The sequence below is a fragment of the Gobius niger genome (genome assembly GCF_951799975.1).
Source record: "Gobius niger genome assembly, chromosome: 7".
Taxonomy (NCBI): domain Eukaryota; kingdom Metazoa; phylum Chordata; class Actinopteri; order Gobiiformes; family Gobiidae; genus Gobius; species Gobius niger.
In genome coordinates, this window is record NC_136858.1 from 21152250 (window position 1) to 21176001 (window position 23752).

Here is a 23752-nt window from a genome sequence, read left to right on the forward strand (position 1 = left end):
AGCTGTGTGTGTGTTCTTGCAATTACGACATTGTGAGGACCAACAGAGTGAGGACATTTTTAAAGTGAGCATTTTGGGTGGTCCTCACTTACAGTACTTCAAGAACTGTTTGAGGGTCAAGATGTGGTTTTAGGGCTAGGGTAAGAATTGGGTTAAGATTAGGGTTAGGGTTAGGATAGATACAGACGGCATCTCTGGAATCGCCCATATATGGTCATTTTTGAAAACCGTTAAGGGGGAAAACAATTTTTAAAAAATCTAAACTTTGTCTAATTATTAAAAAACTACTGTAACAAATGCTGAATTATGAATATGGTTTCTACTAAATAAAGAAACAAAGACATGGGGAGGAGCAAAGTGGTTCAACAGCCCATAAATACATGAATAACGGAGAATGCTATCTTCATGCTACATGTTAGCATCGGGCTAATGCTAACGGTTAGCTAGCGCTTGCTACAACTGCCGTTTTTTCACTTCTACTGAACAAACTGCTGTGAGAAAATATCCATATGGGCCCGATTTACATTTGACTTTATTTATGTGTGATAAATATTCCACCAGAAAATGGCTAAAAAGAGGGAAAATTGTGTTTCTCTAAAGATTCTATTTTCCCCCTTAGGCGAAGCCACGCACCCTTCTATGACGAGATGCCGTCTGTATCTATTAGGGTTAGGTTTGGGGTCTGGGTAATACATTATGTCTATGAGTGTCCACACTAAGATAGCATTACGCTATTCTGTGTGTGTGTGTTCTTGTAATTACGGCATTGTGAGGACCAGTTTGAGTTTTTAATCAACAGAGTGAGGACATTTTTGAAAAAGTGGGGACATTTTGGGTGGTCCTCACTTATTTGAAGGACTATTTGAGGGTCAAGATGTGGTTTTAGGGTTAGGGTTAGAATTGGGTTTAGATTAGAGTTGGTATTAGGATTAAGGTTTGGATCTGGGTAATCCGTGCGTACGTGTGTGTGTGCATGCGTGCGTGGGTGTAACCTTTTGTGTTTTCATTAGCCTCCGTAATGTCAGGATTATATGTGCATTAGAGCAGAGTCTGGAGCTTATTAGAGGGGGGGCTTGAGCCCTGCTGCCCATTGTTGCGGTTTCCCACTGCGGACAACATCATTATCAGCTTGTTAAACCGCTGCATGTAAACTTCACACATACACATACACATACACACACAGCAGCCCAAGTACTAGCAGTCACACGCATTCATTAACAATTGCTAATAGCCATAGTCACAGTGGACTTCAGCGCTCCACACTCGACATTGCTGCTTTGGTTAAATCCGCATTAACACGTCTTAATATTAGACGCGACGTGCGCAAACACATTTACACTTTTCTCATGGCCACCTCCCACAATCCATCTCAATACGTATATATTCCATGTACATATACAAACTCTGCCTTTTGTTTAGTCTGAGGACGCAGTCCACCCACCATCAATCTGTGCCACGAAAACAATACCGTCCAGACTTGAAAAGGATGAGACGTACATATGAAAGAGATGCTCGAGAAGTCTCTTTATATTACAATTAACTTTTCTGAGTGTTAACCGTTGTTGTCATGGCTCTACGAAAGTATTTTGAAGCCTGCAAAACATCATAAGTAGTGGTGATTCAAGTTGACATTTCTTGAATTGGAAAATACAGTAATTGTAGCTGTATGTTAACAAATGCACAACTGCTGAAATCCGTACTTTCTAAAAATCACTTTGACATATGGTGTGTTTTAGTAGCCTCTTTCCTTTTTGCATTTTGGTGGAAGTTGTAGGGTAAAAACGCAAGTGTCAAGAAAAGCTTTTGGAATCGCCCTTCGAGGAGTAGATAAACAACAGAAAGAAGTTAGTTTTATAGGTTGGTCAAAAAGAATGGAGGTCGAGAGCTGGGTCTATTACTCCACTGAAATAACGGACTCCAAACTCACATTTTTGGCACTGAAGGTCAGTCGCTTCTCCGCCTTCCCCTTTCAAATTCAAAGCTGCATTAGGTGTTTTACAAGCTCTGACCGGGCGCTGTGTGGCAGAAAGCTTGTTTATGGAAGAAAAGAGAGGAAATAATGGATGAAACTGCGAGGCTATATCAGCAGAGATAAGACACAGCGGAGGGGATGTGCGGCTGCTATATCAGAGCTGCTTAAACTCCTTGCTTTTGATGCTTTTAGGCTAAAGCATGAAAAGGACATTGCTATGGAAACGTGATGTACATGAATCCCGATCCCTTGAGAAAATAGATGGGCTTTTGATTTTCTTTCTTCTCCATACATGACTGCACTCTCTCACTGCTAGGATGCCACTCTTGGCTCCGTATTACAAAGCGACCCAATTTATTCGATAGAAGGGCCGACCCATTCCAGCCACAGGGGAGAGAGAAAGAAATTATAACTTTTCTGTTTGATCGATCACTGCTTGGCTTTTTTTCATCGCCCATTGAAAAAAATTATACTAGATGAAAACAATATAGACGTGTAAAAAGTGGAGAAAGATCTGCGGAACAATTCTATGTAGCTGTCAGGTCAGTTTCATTGTGCATAAAGCACCTTTTCCCAGAATACTTAGCGGTTTTGACGACACAATCCCAAGATCTATAGCCTAGTAGACGGCCACGCAAACATTTTGGGGATTACTGAAGTGTCAAAGCCTTACCAAAAATGTTTAGAATGTTCAGAGAAGATGAAACAAATGGTTCTTAATCTTGCGCTATAAATCAGCGGGAACAGTCATCTCCACCAGGACCAGTCATCTAAACATTATATTACCATGGCGACGGGTCATGATGTTTTACACCCGTGTTTGTCACACCGCTAGCCGCTCCGTGTCGGTGTGTGCGTGCATGTGTGCGTGCATGTGTGCGTGCATGTGTGCGTGCATGTGTGCGTGCATGTGTGCGTGCATGTGTGCGTGTGTGGAGGGGAGAGTACGTGCATGAATCTGGTTTAGTGCAGATAACTATGCCTGTTTCTCAGCCGTGGTGTCATTGTTGGCTGCTGTGCTTTCGACGTGTCAGTGTGTTTCCCGTAACTTGGTCCGGTCTGATCTTTGCCAGCTACAACAGAGGAGTCACCGTTCCCAAACTTGTGCAGACAGAAAAAAATATGTCAGAATTATTCATTAGCGTTGTGAGAGAGAGTGCGATTGGAAAGATGACTCTCATTCCTGTCCTTCCTAAAATGACTATTATTTTGAATTAGGAAGCTCCAGAAAGAATACAGGTTTCTATCATAGCTCCCCCTGCTGCCTACAGATAGTTGTGCACCCAGCTGTTGCTTGAAAGGTCTGTCAGGCCCAAAGGTTTAAACTTCACTCCATCTGCTGCTAACTGTCTCTGTCAAAGGAGCTAATCCCTAATAACAGAGGTCAGATGTACAGCCTTTATTTGAACAGATTATCCTCTTCACTTTCAGCACAATTCATTGATTAAGTTCTTTCAATCCTTCGTATAATTATGTGATTATGTGACGGCAATAGATTTCAATTTGATTGTGAGTAATATGAATCCGGGGAAACCAAGGCACTGTGATTATTTTGAAGACATTCCGAATTACAATTAGAGAAATTTGGCATCAATAGAATTAGAGCAATTGTATAATGCAGTCGCTACAAGTTCAAGTCTTTAGCGAATGCTATCAAATGTTTTACCTATTTTTCCTTCTGACTTGCAAGTTCAAAGCTCTGGTAGTAACGTAGTAGTCGTTGTAGTCGCAGTAGTAATAGTAATAGAAGTAATAGCGGTGGCATTTGAGGTAATTTGAAACATGGTCCCACACACTGCATGCATATTGGTAGGATCGATGCTGTTTTGGGACATTTATAATTGCTGTCCCCACTCGACTCAGCTCACAAAAAAAGATCATCCTAAAATATTCCCCCTGAAGCAGAAACGAAATTTGTAATAATAGCATGAACTATTTGTTGAATAGAGCTGTATTTTTCTTTTGTCGCACTGCAACAAATCGCCAGGGATAGAGATACTGACGACTTCCCTCTTATTGTGTCTATAAAGTTTGATGAATTCATTTATCGCTAGTCCACAACCTGTGCTTACTTTTTGATTCTTCTATGGTTCAACTCTGTGAACAGTGACGCCAGCTGACCGCGGATTTCTCCCATAATGTTAGATTTATAGCCTATGATCCCTATGACCTGTGTGCATCGAAGTCTGACCGTGATGCAAACGTGATTGTGCGTGATGTTGCATTTTGAACAGCGGTTGTATAAGTAGATTTAGATTCTAATGCTTTTTCCCCCCCTCCCACTGTACTTCAATGTAAAACAGGTTACGGGCCTGTGACACGAGATAAAACGTTTCTTTTAATCCTCTCTGTATGTGCGTCCCCTCTTTCCACCCTACAGAGCAGATTAGGACCGTCCTCTGTGGCATCTTTGGAACTGCGTATTGGTCTGGATATGATTTTGGTGCATACATATAAAAAAAAAAACACATATACCGCCCCAAAGGCATGAAAAGTAGCAGTGGGCCGCTCCGCAGTGCTGTGACCCCAGATATTAGCTTTCCCTCCATGCTTGACGGGGGCCAACTGCCACAACAAATACAGTCACACACTGGCTCCCTTTGCATTGTGCTGAAGCGGCCATCTTTTTGAATGACCTTTGTGCAAACAGGAGGCACTTTAGATGTTGAATAATTGCTTTTCCACATGATGCATGGCTATATAGACTTTGAACCGACGTGTACTTGAGTTATAACATTGGTTGACTGTTGTATTTCAGTTCGCTTGCCTTGAATCCGGACTACATGATGTCTAATGTGTTGTGTTTCAGCTATGGATAGAGAGAATGCTAATGCGTGGTTGAATAGCTCTTTTATTTCTATGCTAGTAGAGGCATGCCAAAGTCACCCAGGGTGTTTTCTTTGGGTGGCAAGTTGTTGGTTAGTGTCAATTGTGCCTGTATTGTACTGCCAAAGCCCATTACATAGGGCACCAAATCAGCTAAACATCATCAGGATGAACATGAACAGGTTGGCAATGTCTGTACTTGAAGCATGGAGGAGGTTACTGGATGTGACACAGGCAGAACAGGACATTGTAAAAGGCTTTAAAAAGTTGATCTTTGTACATTTTAGGCCCGTTAACGGTGTAAAATTAGTATAAGGGGTTTGCAACACCTCCTGGCAGTCTCTCTGCAGCCCCAGCTCAATTACATGTGTCTGGTCACACCAGGCTAATTTGTCATCTTGATTCATGAGACCCCGGCTGCCAAAGTGACTAATAGTTCAGATACCGGACCCTCACCGGAATCTTCTGCACTTAACCTGCAGTGGGCCACTAAATGAAATGATCTCCATGACAAGATTATTTGAACGCAAAGTTTGATTTCGGGCCAAGAGAGCCGACAACCGGAGCAGAGACTGTGTTGATTTTATCAGTTTCATCTTAACTGTCTGCTGTGATAGCGCCTTATCTGTGATTTTACGGTCAAATCGGGTAGAAAATAGTCAATCTTTGAAGTGTTGTGGTGGAAAAAAAAAAAAAACCTGTCCACAGTGCAAAAGGTTCTTTCTTGCTATTTTTTTTTTCATTTTTCAGTCTACCCTTTCCTCACTTTGCTTCCTTGTCTCTTTTTCCGTTTCTCCCTTTCCTCTTCAGTAAAACCATCAAGGTGAAAGTAATCGACGACGAGGAGTACGAGAAGAACAAAGCCTTCTACATAGAGATCGGAGAGCCGAGATTGGTGGAGAGTAACGACAGCAAAGGTCAGCGGTTGGGGTCAACTCTATGAGCTTTTGACCCTGTGAACTTCAAGCCATCGCTGTAAAGGTTGCATGGTCAAAGAAACACAAGATAGGATATTCATTCTCTTCTCCAATTCCTTTCAAAAGAACTATCTGCTCTAGTTTTTTTTTTTTATCCTATCTTGTGGGACATGCAACTGGTTCACCTCATCGCACCACATCCACGTCACCGCCGGAGTGCATGGGAGAATGTGTGTCTCATTGTTACATTTCATACAGTTTGTTGAGTTTGCATGTTGTTGACCATGCCCCCCCCCTCTGTTTGTGTGTCCATGCGTGTGTGTGTCTCCCAACAGGAAGACCATAGTCATTAGGATCTTAGACCGGGAGGAGTACAATAAGCTGTCATCGTTCTACGTCCTGCTCGGCACGCCCCAATGGAGACGCGGCAAGAAGGAATGGACAGGTGTGACAGCCAATCAGACAGCAGCGTGCAGTGTGTGGGCTAATCCCAAATCAGCAAGCAATAGATGGGGCATTTATACACGTACAGCCGTCGAAACACGTACAGCACATTGCATTAAAACAGAACTAAGCAACTCATGCCTCCAGAGGCCATAAGCGCCACTGCAGGTGTCAAAGCATGTTACGTTTTTTTACTCAATTAATTGTGCGTGAGATACAATATAAATACGATATAAATACTACGCTGACAGAAAAGACAAAGAGAGAGAGAGGGATATTGTGCACCCAATTGCACAATAGAGTTGTCATTTTTTTTCACTCAAACTTGGCTGTAAACACTGTTTAAGTGGCGCTAGCTCGTAGTTACCTTTGCCCGTTAGCCTGTTAGCTTATTCTTCGTGATTCCATTAGTGTGTATTGGGGCCTCCGACCCGGTACAGGAATGCTGCAAGTGTGGTTTTCTGGCCAGAGACACTGGGGGAGATCAAAGACATCCCATTAACACTTGTATTACCCCCAGAGGGACTACAACAAGGATTTTTTTAAGGTAAACTAGTTACTTAGTTCTTTAAAGCCTCTGTGCTGAACATTGCAGGTGTATGCCAATAATTCACAACATCAACCCTACTCAATACTGTCTGAGGAGAAACGAGTCACTCAGACCTACCTACAACACTTTTAAGTTTAAGTTTAAGTTTAATGGTTTTGTATAGCCCAATATCACAATAGAAGACGCCTCACAGGGCTGCACCAAACATTAAGGCAATAAAACAGAGCAATTAATATGACAATTTAAAGTTCAGGTGAATCCAGGCAAATATAATGTTTTAATGAAACATGTTTGTATTGATCCATTTACTGGGTGAAATGTCACGCAGTGTGTCTTTAAGATGCTGCCATTAAGCCATAACAAAGGAAAGGGCTTTCAAAGTGCATCTTTAATTTTGCCCAGGACAAAAGGTAACAGAGCTGCAGGTTACTGTAAAGCTAGTTTCAATGTCCATATGGCCACTAAGATAATGCCTCCATTGTTGAAATATTTGCACGGTAGAAACACTATATTTACATAGACTTGCATTTGCTGATTTGGGATGTTACTGAACTCTGGAGCTAAGTCAACGGCTTGATTCTCTGTGCTGCTGTGGTTAATTTCCTTTCCCTTCTGCTTCTCCAGAGGTTTGTCCCCAAATCTCAGCGGGAATCACACCTGTCCCCTTCTTATGTCTCCTTCATGCTTTTGGCTTCATACGCTTCTATAATTTCTGGTTTCTTTTTACTGCAGGAAATGTCACTGTTTTTTACACACACACACACACACACACATATATATATAGGCTTTGATATATTCATATATGATAGTAACAGGTATAGCCAACCATTTCAAACGTAAATCATTCATCAGTGACCCACGTGACATGTCAGTGACACAGATGTTTTTCATGAGCCGCATCTGTGCCTCTGTTTCCACTGCTCATTGCCGTTTCACCTCCTCCCATGTCTTATTTGTGACACATTTATTGCAGTCTGAAGTTATGAAATAAGATGTTCGTCCTGTTTTCATTGCTTTCTTGTCAGTCCCAAACACAGTCATAGGTATTGGCAGCGCTTGGAAATTATCATTATTTATGAGCATTTTTCTCATCCAACATCTAATTAAGTAATTTGACTCCACTTAACTGAGAAACCCAATTGCCTTAGTTAACTGACTCCACATAATAATTTTCATTGAGTGTGACAAATTTTCATGATGGTACTCAAACTCAAACAGTATAATATCTGCTCATTTTGAACAGGGATGATTAAAACACGCAATTATTGTTGTAAATATTTGTGTAGGCTGTCATTCAGCAGGAGTTTTCCAGCGTATAGCAGAGGATTGTGTTATTTTAACTGACATTTTGCCTCGCAGTCTAAGAAGCTTTTTCACGGTCTTTTCTTCAGACTGTGTAATGAAGCTGGTTTTAAACTTCCCTTACATCTTGACCTAAACATTGTCCTGAGCTGGACTGAGGATGGATGTAAACAATGACAAGGCGGTGTTTTAAAGGGATATTTCAGGATTTTTGACATAGGGCCTCATTTCCTAGTTTTCCAGAGTGTTGTTGATTACTGGAGGTAAATATTTTTTAAGTCCTTTTATTTGAAGAGTTTAGTGGTGCTCGGCTACTGCTAGGCTAGCGCATGTCTGTGGTATCTAGTAGCCTGCATTAAAAACCTCTTCAAAATCATGGGGTAGTCCTCCAAACGTTGCCATATCTGATTTGTAGAAAGCTCCTTTGTGAATTCCACTTGTAGTAAAGCCGGCTGCAGGTAAACGAACTACCTCGGTAACCTAGCAGATCACTCCGCCGCTGCGTAGTTTGCAACCAGGAAGCTGATGCTTCTCAAATAAAAGTTCTTTTATATGCAAAATTGTTATATTTCAACACAGACATTATATCTGTGCTTGGGTCAGACTGTTTTTAATGCAGGCTACTAGTTACCATAGACATTCACAAGCCTAGCACTAGCCTAGCATCAACTCTTCAAATATAAGGACTGCATGAATTAGAAAAATATATATATCTCCAGAAATCAACTACACTCTGTAACTATATGAGGCCCTGTGTCAAAAATCCAGAAATATCCCTTTAAAACTCACTTGTTTACCAGAGATTGAAGCTTCTTGGACAAGAGGCAAAATGTTCTAAACTCAAAAAAGCCCAGTCCAGATGATGATTTTGAGAGCCAAACCAATAGCCTCTACTTTGATTATTTTATGTCTAAAACAAATGCAAATCACAGCACAAGAGGCAGAAGAGAAGATCTTAAAGAGACAACAACACGAACACTTAATAAGACCTGAGACACAGGGGCCAGAGCTAGTCTGCTAGGATTTTGCCTAGCACTCCTTCAGTGGAGAGTAGTGGTAAAGGCACAATGAAAACAACTCTCACTTTCTGCTACAGCGTGGTTTGCAACTCCATGGCACCATGATGAATACACATTCATGCAGAACGTTAAGAAAATGAAGTGCAGTTTTGTGTCTCTTCTACTACGAAATGTAATACAGTAACTACAGATCGGAACGCTGTAGTTACTGTGTAACTGGAAATGTCCAACGTAAACAGGATTACTCAAGGGAACACTGAGTAATCCTGTCCATGACAAGGGAACATTGTAATAACATGTTTAAAAGCTAAAAAATAAGTCAACTTTCCATGATTAAGAAAATGTGTTATTTGTCATATCAGTTGAGCACATGGCACATACATATCACATGAAGTTAGATTAGCTTTTTGGCAAGATGCTTCATGCCCCACAGTATGAAGCTAAAAGGGTAATAATCCTTTGGCAGCATTGTTAGCAGCACTGTGTATGTGTTTTCTCTCCACGCCGCGGTGTTAATAGCCCTGTGTGTTTACCCGGCCGCGCCAGTGTTTTTAGCGATGAGGGGATCAAAGACGGAGGGCTGGATGTGGCATTATCACAGTCAGGAGATCAAACACGCCTCCGGGACACAGAAACTTACAAACACACGCTCTGGGCCTTATCTCCGTGCCCATAATGAATGAACTTTATGAAGGCAGGCGGCCACAATTCTCTCTGCTACAGTGAGCAGCACAGCCCCAGTCCAAAGTATGTGGGTAATGTGTGTAAGTGATGTACATACACAGAACTGAACGCATAAATGGTTGACTAAAGTCTAGACTATCTGTAGGGCTGTTGAACCATCTGCTGCCATATTTTAGAGGGAAAGCAAACGTCTTGAGTTGAGATGTTAAGCGATATTCTATAGTGGGATTAATGAGTAGCACCAAACAGAAAGCTGTTAGCAATACTGAGCAAAGATGGAAGATACTTAATACTAAACAGTGTCTCCAAGTCAATATAAATAGGTGATTAGTTTGGGCACAAAACAGAATAACATAATGTGTTACAGGAGCGCATGTGTTGAATGCCTCTTCCTCTACTGTATTTTTTATTTCATTGCCTTTACTTTGAACTATGTGTAGCAACTCATCAGCTCACTGACAGAATCTGCAAAACTTCAAAAGGGAGCAGGGGAAAGTATCAAACTTGTACACGCGCCTTTAGCACTTAAGAGGCGTTTGGGAATTTTAATGTGCAGACGCATCTACATTGAAGGCAACCAACCGGCTGTCATGATGAATACACTGAGCAAACGGTTAACAGAAGAAGGATCAGACATTTGTCCAATATGATTTATTATAATTGCGCATGTCAAGATGTGACTCAATTGGAAGAGAAAGGCCTGATGATAAGGTCGTTGAAGGCATCAGGCTGCACTTTTCTGTTGTCATTTTGCATAATTCATGTGCGTGTTTTCCTGCATCGCTGCTGCAGGTCAACGTGTCATCAGCTTTCTCTGCTGAATGCGTTTACCTGCAGAAACTCAGGCCCGCTTTCCCTCTGTGTCGATTGTGGCCTTTGGGTCATGGCTCCAACTTCAACCTTTTCTCCCATATGGATTCCTCCTCTCTGCATGTCCAAAATATCTAGCTTTTTGATTTCATGTTTACTATAATCATCATCTAACGTTAGCTGTCCCTTTAACTATAATCATCTAGCACTAGCTGTCCCTTATCCACATTCTTGATCTGCATTCTATACAAATATAGAAATTTAAAGTAGGAACCATGAACTCTATCTCTACAGGGCTCAGACTGGGACAGCTTTTGGTGTAAATTATGTTTTTTATTTTAGTAAAAATGTAGGATGTATGAGGCGTTTCTGAAGTGGTCCGCCTCGATGATGCACCTCGATGGTGCACATAAATAAAAAAAATAAAAATCATGTTTGCCTTTAAACCATACGACCTTGCCGCTATTACCACTAAATATGATTTTTGTTCACTGTAGACCTTCTGTGACAATCTGATATCCCATGACTTAGACATGTCACGAGAGCCATAGAGCCATAGGGCAGAGATGGCGATGGAGACTCTAGTGCCTTCCCCAGAGCCCTGTCAGTCACTGGGGTGAGACAGAGAAAGGCTGGTGCTCTGAGGGAGAACAGCTGTAAACACATGTATCCTGCAGAGTGGAATGACCCTGTGTATATGCTGTGACAGAGGCATTGTATATGCTTTTGTACATTTCATACTCCCATCTCCTTGGAAACACTTTATGCGCGTGATAATTTATGTAAAAGCACACCACACATTGTCATTAGTAATGAATTAATGAATGCAGTTCACTGACATTCAGTTGATAGCTGTTGTTTAGCAAATAATACACAGCATTAGTGACGATGTAGCGATGATTGAAATTCATGTTGATTGGAAATGTATGTTCGACGTTATTTGATTATCTTAAGCACATTGGATTTCATCTATAAATGCATTAGTGGAAATAGAATTACATTTTCCAGGTTTGTCACAGCCAATAGTGGATAAGGCTCCAGCATCAGCGTCATGAGTTCTCACTCCGACAGTTAATTAAATGTCTCTCTCCGCCCTCTTTTATCCTGTGCTGTCTTTTCCAATGAAATCTAAAAGCCAAAATAATGTTAAAGAAAAAAAACTGGTTTAACAGTCTGGTCATTTGTCATTTGCCAATGAGCAGTAACAAGTGACTTCTCCACTGTGAGATCAATAAAGTCTGTACAGGATACGACACGTTTCTCATTCATAATACTTCAATATACAGTATACATTTTTAGACCATTTTCCAGATTCATAATCCTTGTCAGACTTTGACTTGGTTATTACAATATTTCTTAATACTTTTTGAACTTTCTGACTCGCGGCTCCCCCCTCTGTCAGTGGTAATGCCTTCTTTGTACTCCTTCTCCGCCAAAAGCCGTCAAATTTGAGTGTGAGAAATCCGCTCCCTATGATTCAATCTTCCCTTGCATTTTCAACACACTACACAACCACATTGAAGTACAAAGTAACAAACCTGGACTGTCTCCTACTCACCCCTTCCTTGTCATTCTCAATCACCCCTGTACAGTTCAGAGCCCCTATCAAAGCAGGACAGGGTGCAAACATGGAGAGCAGCTGTCAGCACATATCGGTCCAGGACCCACACAGATGAAGATGAAACTTTGGCAAAGTACAGTCTGTCTCTTCTCATGGCAGTGACATCTACAGAGTTCTTATGAAATGCCATCGTTCTGGAGGAGACTATGTGCGCGCTCATCTTGTGAACAAATTCACTGTGTCCTGATGCAGTATGTCCTCAACTACTGACACGGTTCTCTCAAAGCAAGCATATCATTTAACAAGACAGGCATTTGTTTCTATTCATATAACCATTTGCTCAGATTGGTGTATCAGCCCTTTGACATGATTAATTTGTTAAAAAGTGAAACGAACATTTAAATGTTTTTTGAGCATTTCAACACAAGCTGTATAGGTCAAAATCACCAATGTATTTTTGACTTTTACTGTAATAAACCATTTGTGCACTACTTAAAGGAACAGGCCACCGTTTTTCCATACTGAGATATTACCTGAGCTTAGACGAGTTGATGTGTACCTGTCTGGTTTTTGTGCATGTGCTCAGTCACGCAAAAAGACCAAAGATGTTATTAGCATTTAGCCTCTCCTCTATGGAGCCAAACGGGGTTAAGTTTGAAGCGGCCAAGCTTTTCCACTTTTCCCTATTCAAATACGGCTACATGAGTAGTTACACGATCCAAGTATAGTCACACAAAATTAAACATGTCATTTGTCTAAGTGGACTATATAGTAAGGCGTAATAACACCTTAGGAGCACTTCGACGTCCGCGCAGTAAAGATATTACTGCACGCCTCTTTTTATCCGCTTAGAAATGTTTATTTTTGTGTGACTTTATATGGATCATGTAACTATTCACGTAACCATATTTAAATAGGGAAAACGCGGAAGAGCTTTGTCGCTTTTAACTTCACCCCCGTTTGGCCCCATAGAGGAGAGGAGGAGAGGCTAAATGGTCATCTTTGGTCTTTGTGCGCGACTGAGCGCACGCGTAAAGACAGACAGGTACGCATCAACTCGTCTATAAGCTCAGGTAAGAACATATCTCAGTATGGAAAGACGGTGGCCTATTCTTTTAAGGAGATCAGTAAAATGACAACAACATACTGACAGAACTGAGAGCGCTCAATCATTCCACAAAGATGATTATGTCCTAACCTCTCACAGACTCTTCTATGTCTTTACGCCATTGCAGTTTAGACTCTTACTAAAAGAGTTTTCAGTTGAATTGATTTCTTGTAGTCCGCCATCCTCGATTGCCCAAAATAGCGTAATATGCCATTGTCAAAACACAGTCCTGACCCTGTCTACATTCAGCAGGAGCAGCTGGACTAATTGGGCCATGGGGCGTTACACCTGTCCCCAAGATCAGGAGCAGACAAAGTTAGTTACAGAAGTGAAACATCAACTTGTGGCACTTTCTTTTGAGTTGCACTCCCATTTAGTAATACACTTTTAATTCAATGCATTTACATGACAATGCGGGACAATGTAACAACCCGCCCAGCCTGCGACAGCCCGCTAGTGGAAGAAATTACTCAAGAAAAATTCAAAAGAGCTGAGTGAAAGGTGATACAGGGGGATCAAAAGACATTATGTAAAAATCCGAGAAACTTTGAAATTGCTCGGTAACTGTCAAACGCGAAAGAAAAGTGGATTATGTCATCAAATCAAAGAAATGAAACTACTTTTTGTCAGTCAGATGGTTGCGCAATATGCAAATGAGCTAGACTCTAAGTTTCGCTTGTGAAGGCTGTGAAGCGAGGACAGCAGTAGAGGAGGGAGAAAACATCAAAATGACAAATGGTTCGAACTGCCGCTCTGACAGGGAACAGTGTTTTAGCCTCAGACCTGCAACCTCTGCTGCCCCAGTTCTGCACAGACACATGTATCAGACACTCATAGGCGCACTCAGGGAGGGTAGTTAGCGAAAAGGATTCTGCGGGTCATAGCCATCCCACATGAGGCTCCTGTAGGCTGCTAATTGACCTCATTAAATTGGCATTAATCCGGGAACCTTGCTGTGTGTGGAGGGAAAGTAAGCTACAGAAGACAATAAAGTTCACCCAAATCTTGTTTTGTATAGGCTCTTCACAACCGCCCACACATCGCTACTTTTTTTTTTTTCTTTTTACATATTTTTCAAAGCAAATCTGTGCTATTATTTATGTATCTTCTCTCCTTAATCTGCCCCTGAGCCTGCATTGATTTGCAAAACAAGTTGACTTGTGTTCTTCTTTATGCAAACCTGTCTATTTATCCACAGTCAAGTGCATACTAAATTGAATATTGTGTTCATAATAATCCATTTAATTGCAAGTTCTTTCTTGCCACTGCATGTAGTGTACATTTCATCTCATTTTCAGTCATTTTATTCCGTAATGTTCGTAGACTCATGTTACTATAAATGATATCAGTGCCACGGTCTCTGATTGAAAACAGAGCTGGAAAATTGATTGGACACACATCTTCATTTGCACCACAAGTGTTATACAAACCTGATGCTGGTCTTGAAATTATAACCCATTACTCACTATGTCTAGTTTACCAACAAACATATACTTATACGCATCTTTTTTTTAATGTGTTATTGAAGTATTCTGTTCTGACAATTTCAGAAGAACAACAAAAAGAGGTAGAGGAGGAAGAGGAGGCTCTGGCGGGGAAAGACGAAGAGGAGAGGCGCATCGCGGAGATGGGACGTCCCATGCTGGGAGACCACGTCAAGCTGGAGGTCATCATAGAGGAGTCCTATGAGTTTAAGGTGATATTTTTCAACTGTGCATTTTTTTGGTGCGGCCTATGACGCAGTGATGTTTTATCTTCTACACACCCACCTCCAACTGTGCGGCTCAAAGGTTTGGCCTGAATTCAAGCCGTGGGATACATTTCAAAACAAGTGCTTGTTGATTTTTGCAAAGGAGAAAAACATTCAAGTAGAACTATCTCCGAGACCAGGTACAGATCGGTGCGCACCGTCTTGTAATCTGAAGCTGAAATCTGGCTCACTAGAAGGTTCTTGTTATGAGGGGGAAAAAACACAAGCAAGACTGGACAGATAAGAGGTGAAGATGTTAAGGATAGATGATGCTTGGGAGGTTTATGTTGGATGTGTAAGAAGTGAGTGAATCCAGACTGATATGGACAATTATTGAGCCATTAACCGAACATGGAGATTAGTGGGTGGTGTGAAACAAAAGAGGCATGAGAAAACATGCAAATAACATAAACTGCACCATTTCCACATTTATATAAGCGCCAAATGAGATCCCATCCATGTCCTTCCTCCTCTCCCCCTCGACAGACAGACAGTTAATCGCAGCTCACCGCTTGACAGGGCCGCTCTACTTTGACGAGTGGTTTTCTACATTTAAGTGAGTGTGTGAGTGTGTCTGTGTGCCGTGTGTGCAACTTATGTGAAGTGCAGTCCATTTGGCAGGTGGTGCAGAGCTGTGCTGTACAGTGGCTGACATAACAGACCTGCGGGATCAAATTGAAAAGCCTGAAGTAGAGTTTCCATAGTGATTTGGGGCGAAAGGACTCAATGTTGAAAAGAGTTGGCGAATGGAAATGTGTATGGCCTTGTTTGCATGGTTGAAAGTGTTCTGGAATACAAGTTGAAGTGAATTTTGTTCGTAGTGAGTTCGCAATGTAATGCAAGAAATAAAGCTCGGAGATGGTGTTGTGAACTCTGGGATGAGAAATGCTCTGGTTTTCCCTGTAGTAGTGACATGTCAGTTTAACAAGGTGTCCCACAACTGTCTTGTTTAGTTTTTTATGTTGTTTTGGCTAAAGCAATTCTAAGCAGGGTGTCGCCAATTGCAAAAAAAACATGGTGGAATTCTGGAACATTCGCTTCATGACAGTCAATCCTGATACAACCACGCATTATTAATGTTTTTCCAAGTCACCAATTCAGTGGTTATTAGAGTTTGTATCATGCCCTCAGTATCCATAGCAACCGGAAAATGCAAACTGCGGCTCATGATGGAGGAGCTAATTTTACCAGAATATGAAATTATACGCAGCCCACCGGGTGTGAAAAAACAATCAATCACAAGAGTTTGCAAACAGTCTCCAAGCAACGCCAGAGTCCAGGGTCGGTCTCCTCGGGTCCAGACAAACGCAGCCTTTTGTATGAAATGATATGTTTATTAAGTCACGGGGCTTTGTGATGGGCAGAAAGTGGAAAATACAGACTTCGCTGAAGACGCTGTGCTGTTCGGAATCCATATTCCAGCGTTTTTGTCTGGCAACGACGGCAGCAGAAATCAAACAACTGTCCCGAAAGCTTTCAACTCTGGTTCTCCGCAACAGCATCTCATTCTGAAGCACTCAGAGCACTGACAAAATCGTATCACAGATGCTTGTGCAACATGCAGACATATACGATTTATCTACAGTGTTTTTGTTGTTTGGGCATGCTGCCTCCTTCTTGCACTAGGTCTTTAACTGTGCCAGCCTGTTTCTCCCACATATCTATAAGGCACGGCCAAATGGGACCACTTGCTGCCTAATGGAGGACAGTTCGTCATATGGTTATGTGAATGCTTGGTTCTTGGAGCAAAATCAATACGTTTTAAGCATATAGACGTTGGAACACGTGTATGGAACCTTTACATAAAGGCAGCCCCTGTTGGTTTTTTATTATTTATTTGGACTTTCTTTGCTTTCTTATCAAAATGATTGACTCTCTACACTGTGGGTACATGTACAATAGGTCAGGATGAAGGATGTGTGCGTGTGAATGAATGATGGTGGTCGGAGGGACCCTTCTTCTTCTTCTTCTTCTTCTTCTTCTTCTTCTTCTTCTTCTTCTTCTTCTTCTTCTTCTTCTTCTTCTTCTTCTTCTTCTTCTTCTTCTTCTTTCTTCTTCTTCTTCTTCTTCTTCTTCTTCTTCTTCTTCTTCTTCTTCTTCTTCTTCTTCTTCTTCTTCTTCTTCTTCTTCTTCTTCTTCTTCTTCTTCTTCTTCTTCTTCTTCTTCTTCTTCTTCTTCTTCTTCTTCTTCTTCTTCTTCTTCTTCTTCTTCTTCTTCGTCTTCTTCTTCGTCTTCGTCGTCGTCGTCGTCGTCGTCGTCGTCGTCGTCGTCGTCGTCGTCGTCGTCGTCGTCGTCGTCGTCGTCGTCGTCGTCGTCGTCGTCGTCTTCTTCTTCTTCTTCGTCTTCTTCTTCGTCGTCTTCTTCGTCGTCTTCTTCTTCGTCTTCGTCGTCTTCTTCTTCGTCTTCTTCGTCTTCTTCTTCGTCTTCTTCGTCTTCTTCTTCGTCTTCTTCGTCTTCTTCTTCGTCTTCTTCGTCCTCTTCGTCCTCCTTCTTCTTGTTAAAGCATCTGTTGCTATTCCTCTTTATTGTAATTATAACCTATTTACTTACGACTATACATTAGTGATGCAACAACATAAGACTTTACAAACAAGTTACACTGAAGGAGCACTAAATATATGCATATAGGACGGAGAAAGTAAATATCAGAGCAGCTGGGAGAGAATACGACTAAGTGATATTTGGGTCTGGTGTAAAAAGCATTTCAAGAGCAAATCATGTTGCTTAAGGAACAGGCCACCGTTTTCCCACACTGAGATATGTTCTTACCTGAGTTTAGACCAGTCGATGTGTACCTGTCTGGTCTTTACGCGTGTGCTCAGTCATGCAAAAAGACCAAGATGTTGATGTTAGCCTCTCCTCTATGGGGCCAAACGGGGGTGAAGTTAGAAGCGACAAAGCTCTTCCACGTTTCCCCTGTTTAAATACGGTTTCGTGAGTAGTTACACAATTCAAGAATAGTCACACAAAATGAAACATGTTAATTTTCTAAGCGGATAAAAAGGGGTACTATATTGCAAGGCGTTATAACACCTGAAGACGTCCGTGCAGAGAATTATACAGGAGTGAAGCTATTACTGTGCGATACAAAACAAGGCCAGAATTAAAGCCCCCATTCTATACACGCCTTTATTTCTGATGAGCAACATGACGGACACAGTGCCCGATACAATCATAAAATACAAGTGGAAATGAAAATGACCAACACAATAGGCATGTATCGTGTGGGTATGTGTGTCTCCCACAGCTGAGAGCCACTATTTACACCCCTAAGCACCATTCAGCACAATTAGCATCCCTAGTCCCCTCTGAAGTGGAGAGAAAGGGCACAACAGTCCCCGTGCTGGGCTAATTAGAGTGACGAGTTTGTGTGTGGATGCGCCAACAACTGCGTCTTATCTGCTCCTGTCATAGAGTCGTCTCCTTTTGAAGACGAGCACAAAGGAGAGAGGAGAGGAAGGACAGACAGGCGAGGGAAGAGTAAAGGAAACAGGAAATGGAGAAATGGAATAGCGGGGGCCAAAGGGCTGTGGGAGTATTTGTTCAAGTCCCGTTATTCATTGTCTTGTAGGGGTGTTTACACACAAATGGTTTCATTCATATTAGAGATGATGCGTTGCTTTTGAAATGATTCATGAAAAGGAGGAGAAAGAAGATGATCGTGATCAACCTTTGTGCAGACAACGCTGAACAACATTTGCTTGTTTTTCCTTGCAGATAATCTTAATCATCTTTGCTGAGTTAAATCAGTGTTTTTCCAAGTCAGCGTGTGGGTATTGTGCTTGGAAAACAGTCGAGAAACAATTTCTCGACTGGAACATTACTTTACTTACTAACTAATTGGTTTATAATATGATCCCGACTCTATTTTTATCTTCCAATGATTGCAACGATTTTTACCTAATAATAAGAATTTTCACACAAGGTCTTTCCTAAAATGTTTGTTCAGCGAGTGCAGAAATCAGATACCTTGGGTGTGATATTATAAGCTAGTAGCAGTAATGAGAGCAGATAAAATTTGATTTGAAAAATAAGAATGAGAATTGATTTTACGTCTACAACCAAAATGATTTCGACACATCTTGACACACCCAAAAAAACTGTATATTCCTAAAGCTCCCTTTTAACCTTGATTAACTTTTAAGTGCTGTGTAAAAACTCAACCACGCCATTACCTTCTGTCGGATCTCTGTCGTTATCCAGCCCACTGATCTCCCGGCCTTTTACAAATGGCCAATTTTACTAATGGCTGATTTGATTCCCCTAATGTTCTGAAATGGCTGTTTTTATGATGTGTTTTGAGGCCCACAGTTGCCGGGCAGAGGGTCCACTATCTCATGTAACCACTTGTCCTCATCTCTGTCTCCCTCCCTCCCTCCCTCTCTCTGCGTTGACAGAACACAGTGGACAAGCTGATCAAGAAAACCAACCTGGCTCTGCTGGTGGGCACGAACAGCTGGAGGGACCAGTTCATCGAAGCCATCACTGTGAGCGCCGGTAAGTGATTTTTACTAGTCCTGGACCCTTCTCACAGCACAGGAAAACATAAACCTCCATTTAATGTGAACAGCTGCAATGTTACGGTCTGGCCCACAAACACACACACCGCAACCAATCAATGAAACCGGCATTTGAAGACAGCGATCAAAGCGTTAGGTGGATTTATGTCAGAAATGTTGACTACTTTTATGTTAAGGGTGAGGGGACATGCGCCTAGAGGTTGTTTCCTGGTTTATGTGCAGATCTGGGTAGGATAGACAGAGCAGATGGAACATTAGAGGAATTAGAGGTAGTGCCAGCACTGGTGCTTTTTTTTTTTTTTTTTTATGAATACAAGGTCACAAGCACAAAGTCCTTTCTGCCATCAAATGCAATGCCATCTCTGCTGCTTCCCGGTTTTAATAAGCCTGCACGACAAGTATTACTTTCCCAATAAGGCAGCTTAGGAAGAGATGATAACTGCAGGAGCTGAGGATAAATAATGCAAGTTTTTAGGCACCTGGCTGGTTTCAAAGACAAACAATAATAAACTCTTCAGGTATTTGCTTAAGTGTGCCTTGAGATGTGTTTTGTCTCACTGCACACTGCATTTTAGATAAACAAGGAAAGCATCACGCGCTTGCCTCCATCCGACAAATTAAAAAAAAGATGTTGAGTGAGTCTCAGCTGTGATCTGGAGCCGGGTCCTGCAGCTTTTGGGGATCGCTGATGGAGACCTGTAAATACATGACATGGCACAATGCATCTTGTGTCATATGGCTGGCAGGATGATCCCATGTCATAACGCTAATGCACCGTGAAAGCCTCGACGGGCCGCGCCACACGAGCATAAGATAAAGGGGGCCTGACGAGAGCAGTGGCACGCCAAGAGGGAAAAAAAAAACATGCAATAAAAAGTATATTACGAAGCTTGTGTCGTGTCATGTGACAAGGACCGTCGCATGAATGCATAATACTGTCATTGTCGTCAAAAATAATGGGAATCAAAGGTGATCATTCCACAGAGGAAACAGATGAAAGGAAAGAAGTTTTAGTTATTACTAGCTTCAGAAAAATGACATATTTTTCCCCAATATAATGTGATTTGTGCTGATCCAGCATAATTTACTGGGACGTAACCAGACTTTTTCTACATATAAGTTGCCATTTTCAGCAGTGCAACAAAAATTTGACATATACCGGAGTCTGGATTCGCATTTGAGTACAGAAAAATCTATATTCCGGAGAAGGCATTCGGAGAGAGGAATGTTGAGGAATGGGAGAGCGAGTGGTAAACTGGGAATGATGAGTGACTTGATTTTATCCTGGTGATTCGGTCCTTGGGAAACATGCTAAAGCTATATTTGTGTTGTCTACCTGGGACACATGAGTAATACACAGCCTACCACTATAGGAAATGTAAAAGTTTGTTATAATGGAGATAGATTGTTCTGGGGTCAAGACATAGAATTGGACATACGTCACAATGATAATTCAACCTGGATAGACTCAAACAGACAAAAGCAGCAATTAGGAAGATTTACTGACATGTATAGTACTTTTGGCGATCAGACCCCGGCGTTAGACATCGATGTATGTATGAAAGTCAGTATGGATGAACAGCTTGGGGTTAGGGATGTCTTCCCTGGAGCCTGGACACTGGTGGTGGTATAGGAGACCCGTGAAGGATGCAGCAGGGAGAAGCCGTGGACGATGCTAAAATGATGCTAAAATGAGTCTACAAGGTTGAATTAACACCGGCTTCGTAAGATAAACAGCATTATTTGAGCAAAAAGCAACGGTTGATGTCGCTTTAATTAAAACAGTGTGGGGTTTTCATGTTCTTCCCTGCACAGGTGTCCTCCGGGTTATACCGTGTTATTTACCCAGCACTAAAATGCACAAAAGGTTAATCACCCAGCCAAGTGATTGTGAGCATTAGCCCAGCATCCGGAGATGAGTTACGGAGACACGGGGTGAACATGCAAACTCACTGCTCGTTTTTGGACTATACTGTTGCCATCAGAACAAAACATGCTCCTAATGACCAGCTCGACACAGAAAACGCTATCACTGCAGTGGCCAGTCAAAGAATGGTTTTGGATGAGCCTTTTTAAATCTCACATTTCAAAAGCTAAAAGTGTTTGATTAGCATAATATAGGACTTTGAAATGTACTAATCTAAGCTACATTTGAATGGAGTATTGAACTCTAGTTTTGTTTTGTTTTACTTGTTTATAGGTGATGTTTGTTATACTTGGCGACGTCTTAGTTGCTAACTTTTCTGAGAGAACCACCTGCTATGAAACATTTACAACAGGTGGTTCGCTGAAGAGAGAATCTGCTCGTGTTATTCCAGGTTTAAAATGTAAATAGCATTTCCTATAATCCACTTTTCTTCAATATATCATGCACAACCTGTAATTATGCACTGTGCACTCCCATACATACATTAAGCCGGTCCGATTACTCAGCTGTCTGCACCATTTGCCGCCTGCCACTCCCCTCCTATCTCTCCCTCGCACTCCCAGCAGCCCTCACCGAAACTGTAATAAAGACCACAAATAGGAGCGTTTGGGCTGAGTTCCCAGAAGAAATGCGAAGGATAATAAAGCAAGTTACAAGAAAAAGTGAGAAAATGCAGCTTTTTTTTTTTTTTTTTTTTTTTCAGCCTGCAGAATCTTCACAGTTCAATAGTTCCCGATAGCAACTTGCCCCCTAGAGGCCAAACAACAGTACTGTAGCCGACAGCACCGAGAGAGTTGTGCTGCATTGAGAATAGCCGATGTTCAAATTTTGCAGTGGTTAGTTTTCTGTAACCTTTGAACAATTTCTCCCGCCACTTCTCTAGCCACAGGTCAGATTTTTACACTCCAAATCAATTCCCCCCAAATTTTCTCCATTGTGCTTTAATTGCCATTTTCAAAAACGCTGCCACTTGTCTGTGCGGAAACCGACCCAATTTGCCGCAGTAAAGTGGATTGCCGTTGGTGCATTGTTTGTCTGCAGGCCTCTCAATCACTTTAGTGTCTTCAAATAACTTTATCCTGGCGCTGGTGTGTGTGTGTGTGTGTGTGTGTGTGTGTGCGTGTGTGTGTGTGTGTGTGTGTGTGTGTGTGTGTGTCTGTCTGTCTGTGTGTGTGTGTGTGGTGGGGGTACACTGTGCCGTTCGCCGGTGCTTTCGTTAGCCCGTGCCTGTCAGCGTGCCTTTGTTGGCGAGCTGATGCCATTAATGAAAAGGCTTGTCTCGGCTCTCTTATCTGGGATTAGCTTGTCGAGGGCTGACGGAGTGGCGCTCACTGCCGCTCCGCACTGACTAGAAGGGGGGACTCGGGAGGGGAAAGGTAGTAAACGCAGTGTTCGCATTGTGTTCGGAGATTTGAAGTTTATGTAATGATCTTTAATTGGATGCAGCAGCGGTGAAAGAGAAACAATAAAGGGTAATGACAAATCAATAGACGCGAGTGCTGGATAGAAAGCTGTGAATGCAACTACTGCGAGGATGGGGTTTAAGATACACATGTGATTCGCAATACCTTGTTGTGTTGAATATCTTTAATCTATTTAATCATTTTGCCATTAAGCATCTAAGAAAAGTTCGAAATAAGAAAGTCACTACAATCTGAAAGGAACACACTTAATTGATTTATCCAGGCATTCAAGAAACACATAAAAGCCACAATGGTAAAGAAATATTTGATTTTGACTAATGAAATATGAAAACTTGAATATGATGGGTTTTGTATTTTTAATGTTTGTAAATACTGTTTCAATGTAAATATTTAACTGTAAATAGTCTGAAAGAAAAAGTCAATAACAGAAATGATGTAAAGCGAAAGGGGCAGATGTCATAAGATTGCTCGTCTCTCTGCTCCTTGAAATGAAAAATCAAAATATTAGGTCATGCAATATCCATATCACAGGAAGAGCATACACCATTGTTATTGCCATATTCAAGATATAGAGTATTGCGTTGTTATGGAGTATTGTTTTCCCTCATGTTGTCTGCCTTACTATAGACAATACTCTTTTTTTTACCCTGTAAAAACCTTGACAGCATTTAAGGAATTTTAAGGTTATTTCAGCTTAAATAAATGATATTTCCCCCCGATTTTTTCCTCCCACATTTTTGCCCAATTTTTCTTCTATTTTTTCAAAAATAAATCGCCCAATGTTTGTCCCATTTTTCCCAATTTTTTCTTATTTTTTCCCCCAATTTTTTACTCTTTTTCTCAATTATCCCCCCTCATTTTTATTACTAATATTTCCCTATTTCCGTCCATCCCCCCACCAATTTTTTACCCAATATATTCTTTCTTTGGTCAGTCTT

General features: G+C 41.5%; 1 protein-coding gene across 2 annotated transcripts in view; it reads left to right on the forward strand.

Annotated features, from left to right (window-relative positions):
- Window positions 1-23752, forward strand: part of slc8a1b (solute carrier family 8 member 1b) — a 110859-nt gene that overhangs the window by 72390 nt on the left and 14717 nt on the right. The window contains exons 5-7 of one of the 2 annotated variants that reach the window (XM_079559819.1): window positions 6051-6160; window positions 14744-14889; window positions 19341-19440. In XM_079559819.1, the coding sequence (XP_079415945.1) occupies window positions 6051-6160; window positions 14744-14889; window positions 19341-19440 (356 nt within the window). Of the gene's footprint in view, window positions 1-5608; window positions 5716-6050; window positions 6161-14743; window positions 14890-19340; window positions 19441-23752 lie in introns of both variants that reach the window. The other variant, XM_079559820.1, reaches the window with a different exon arrangement.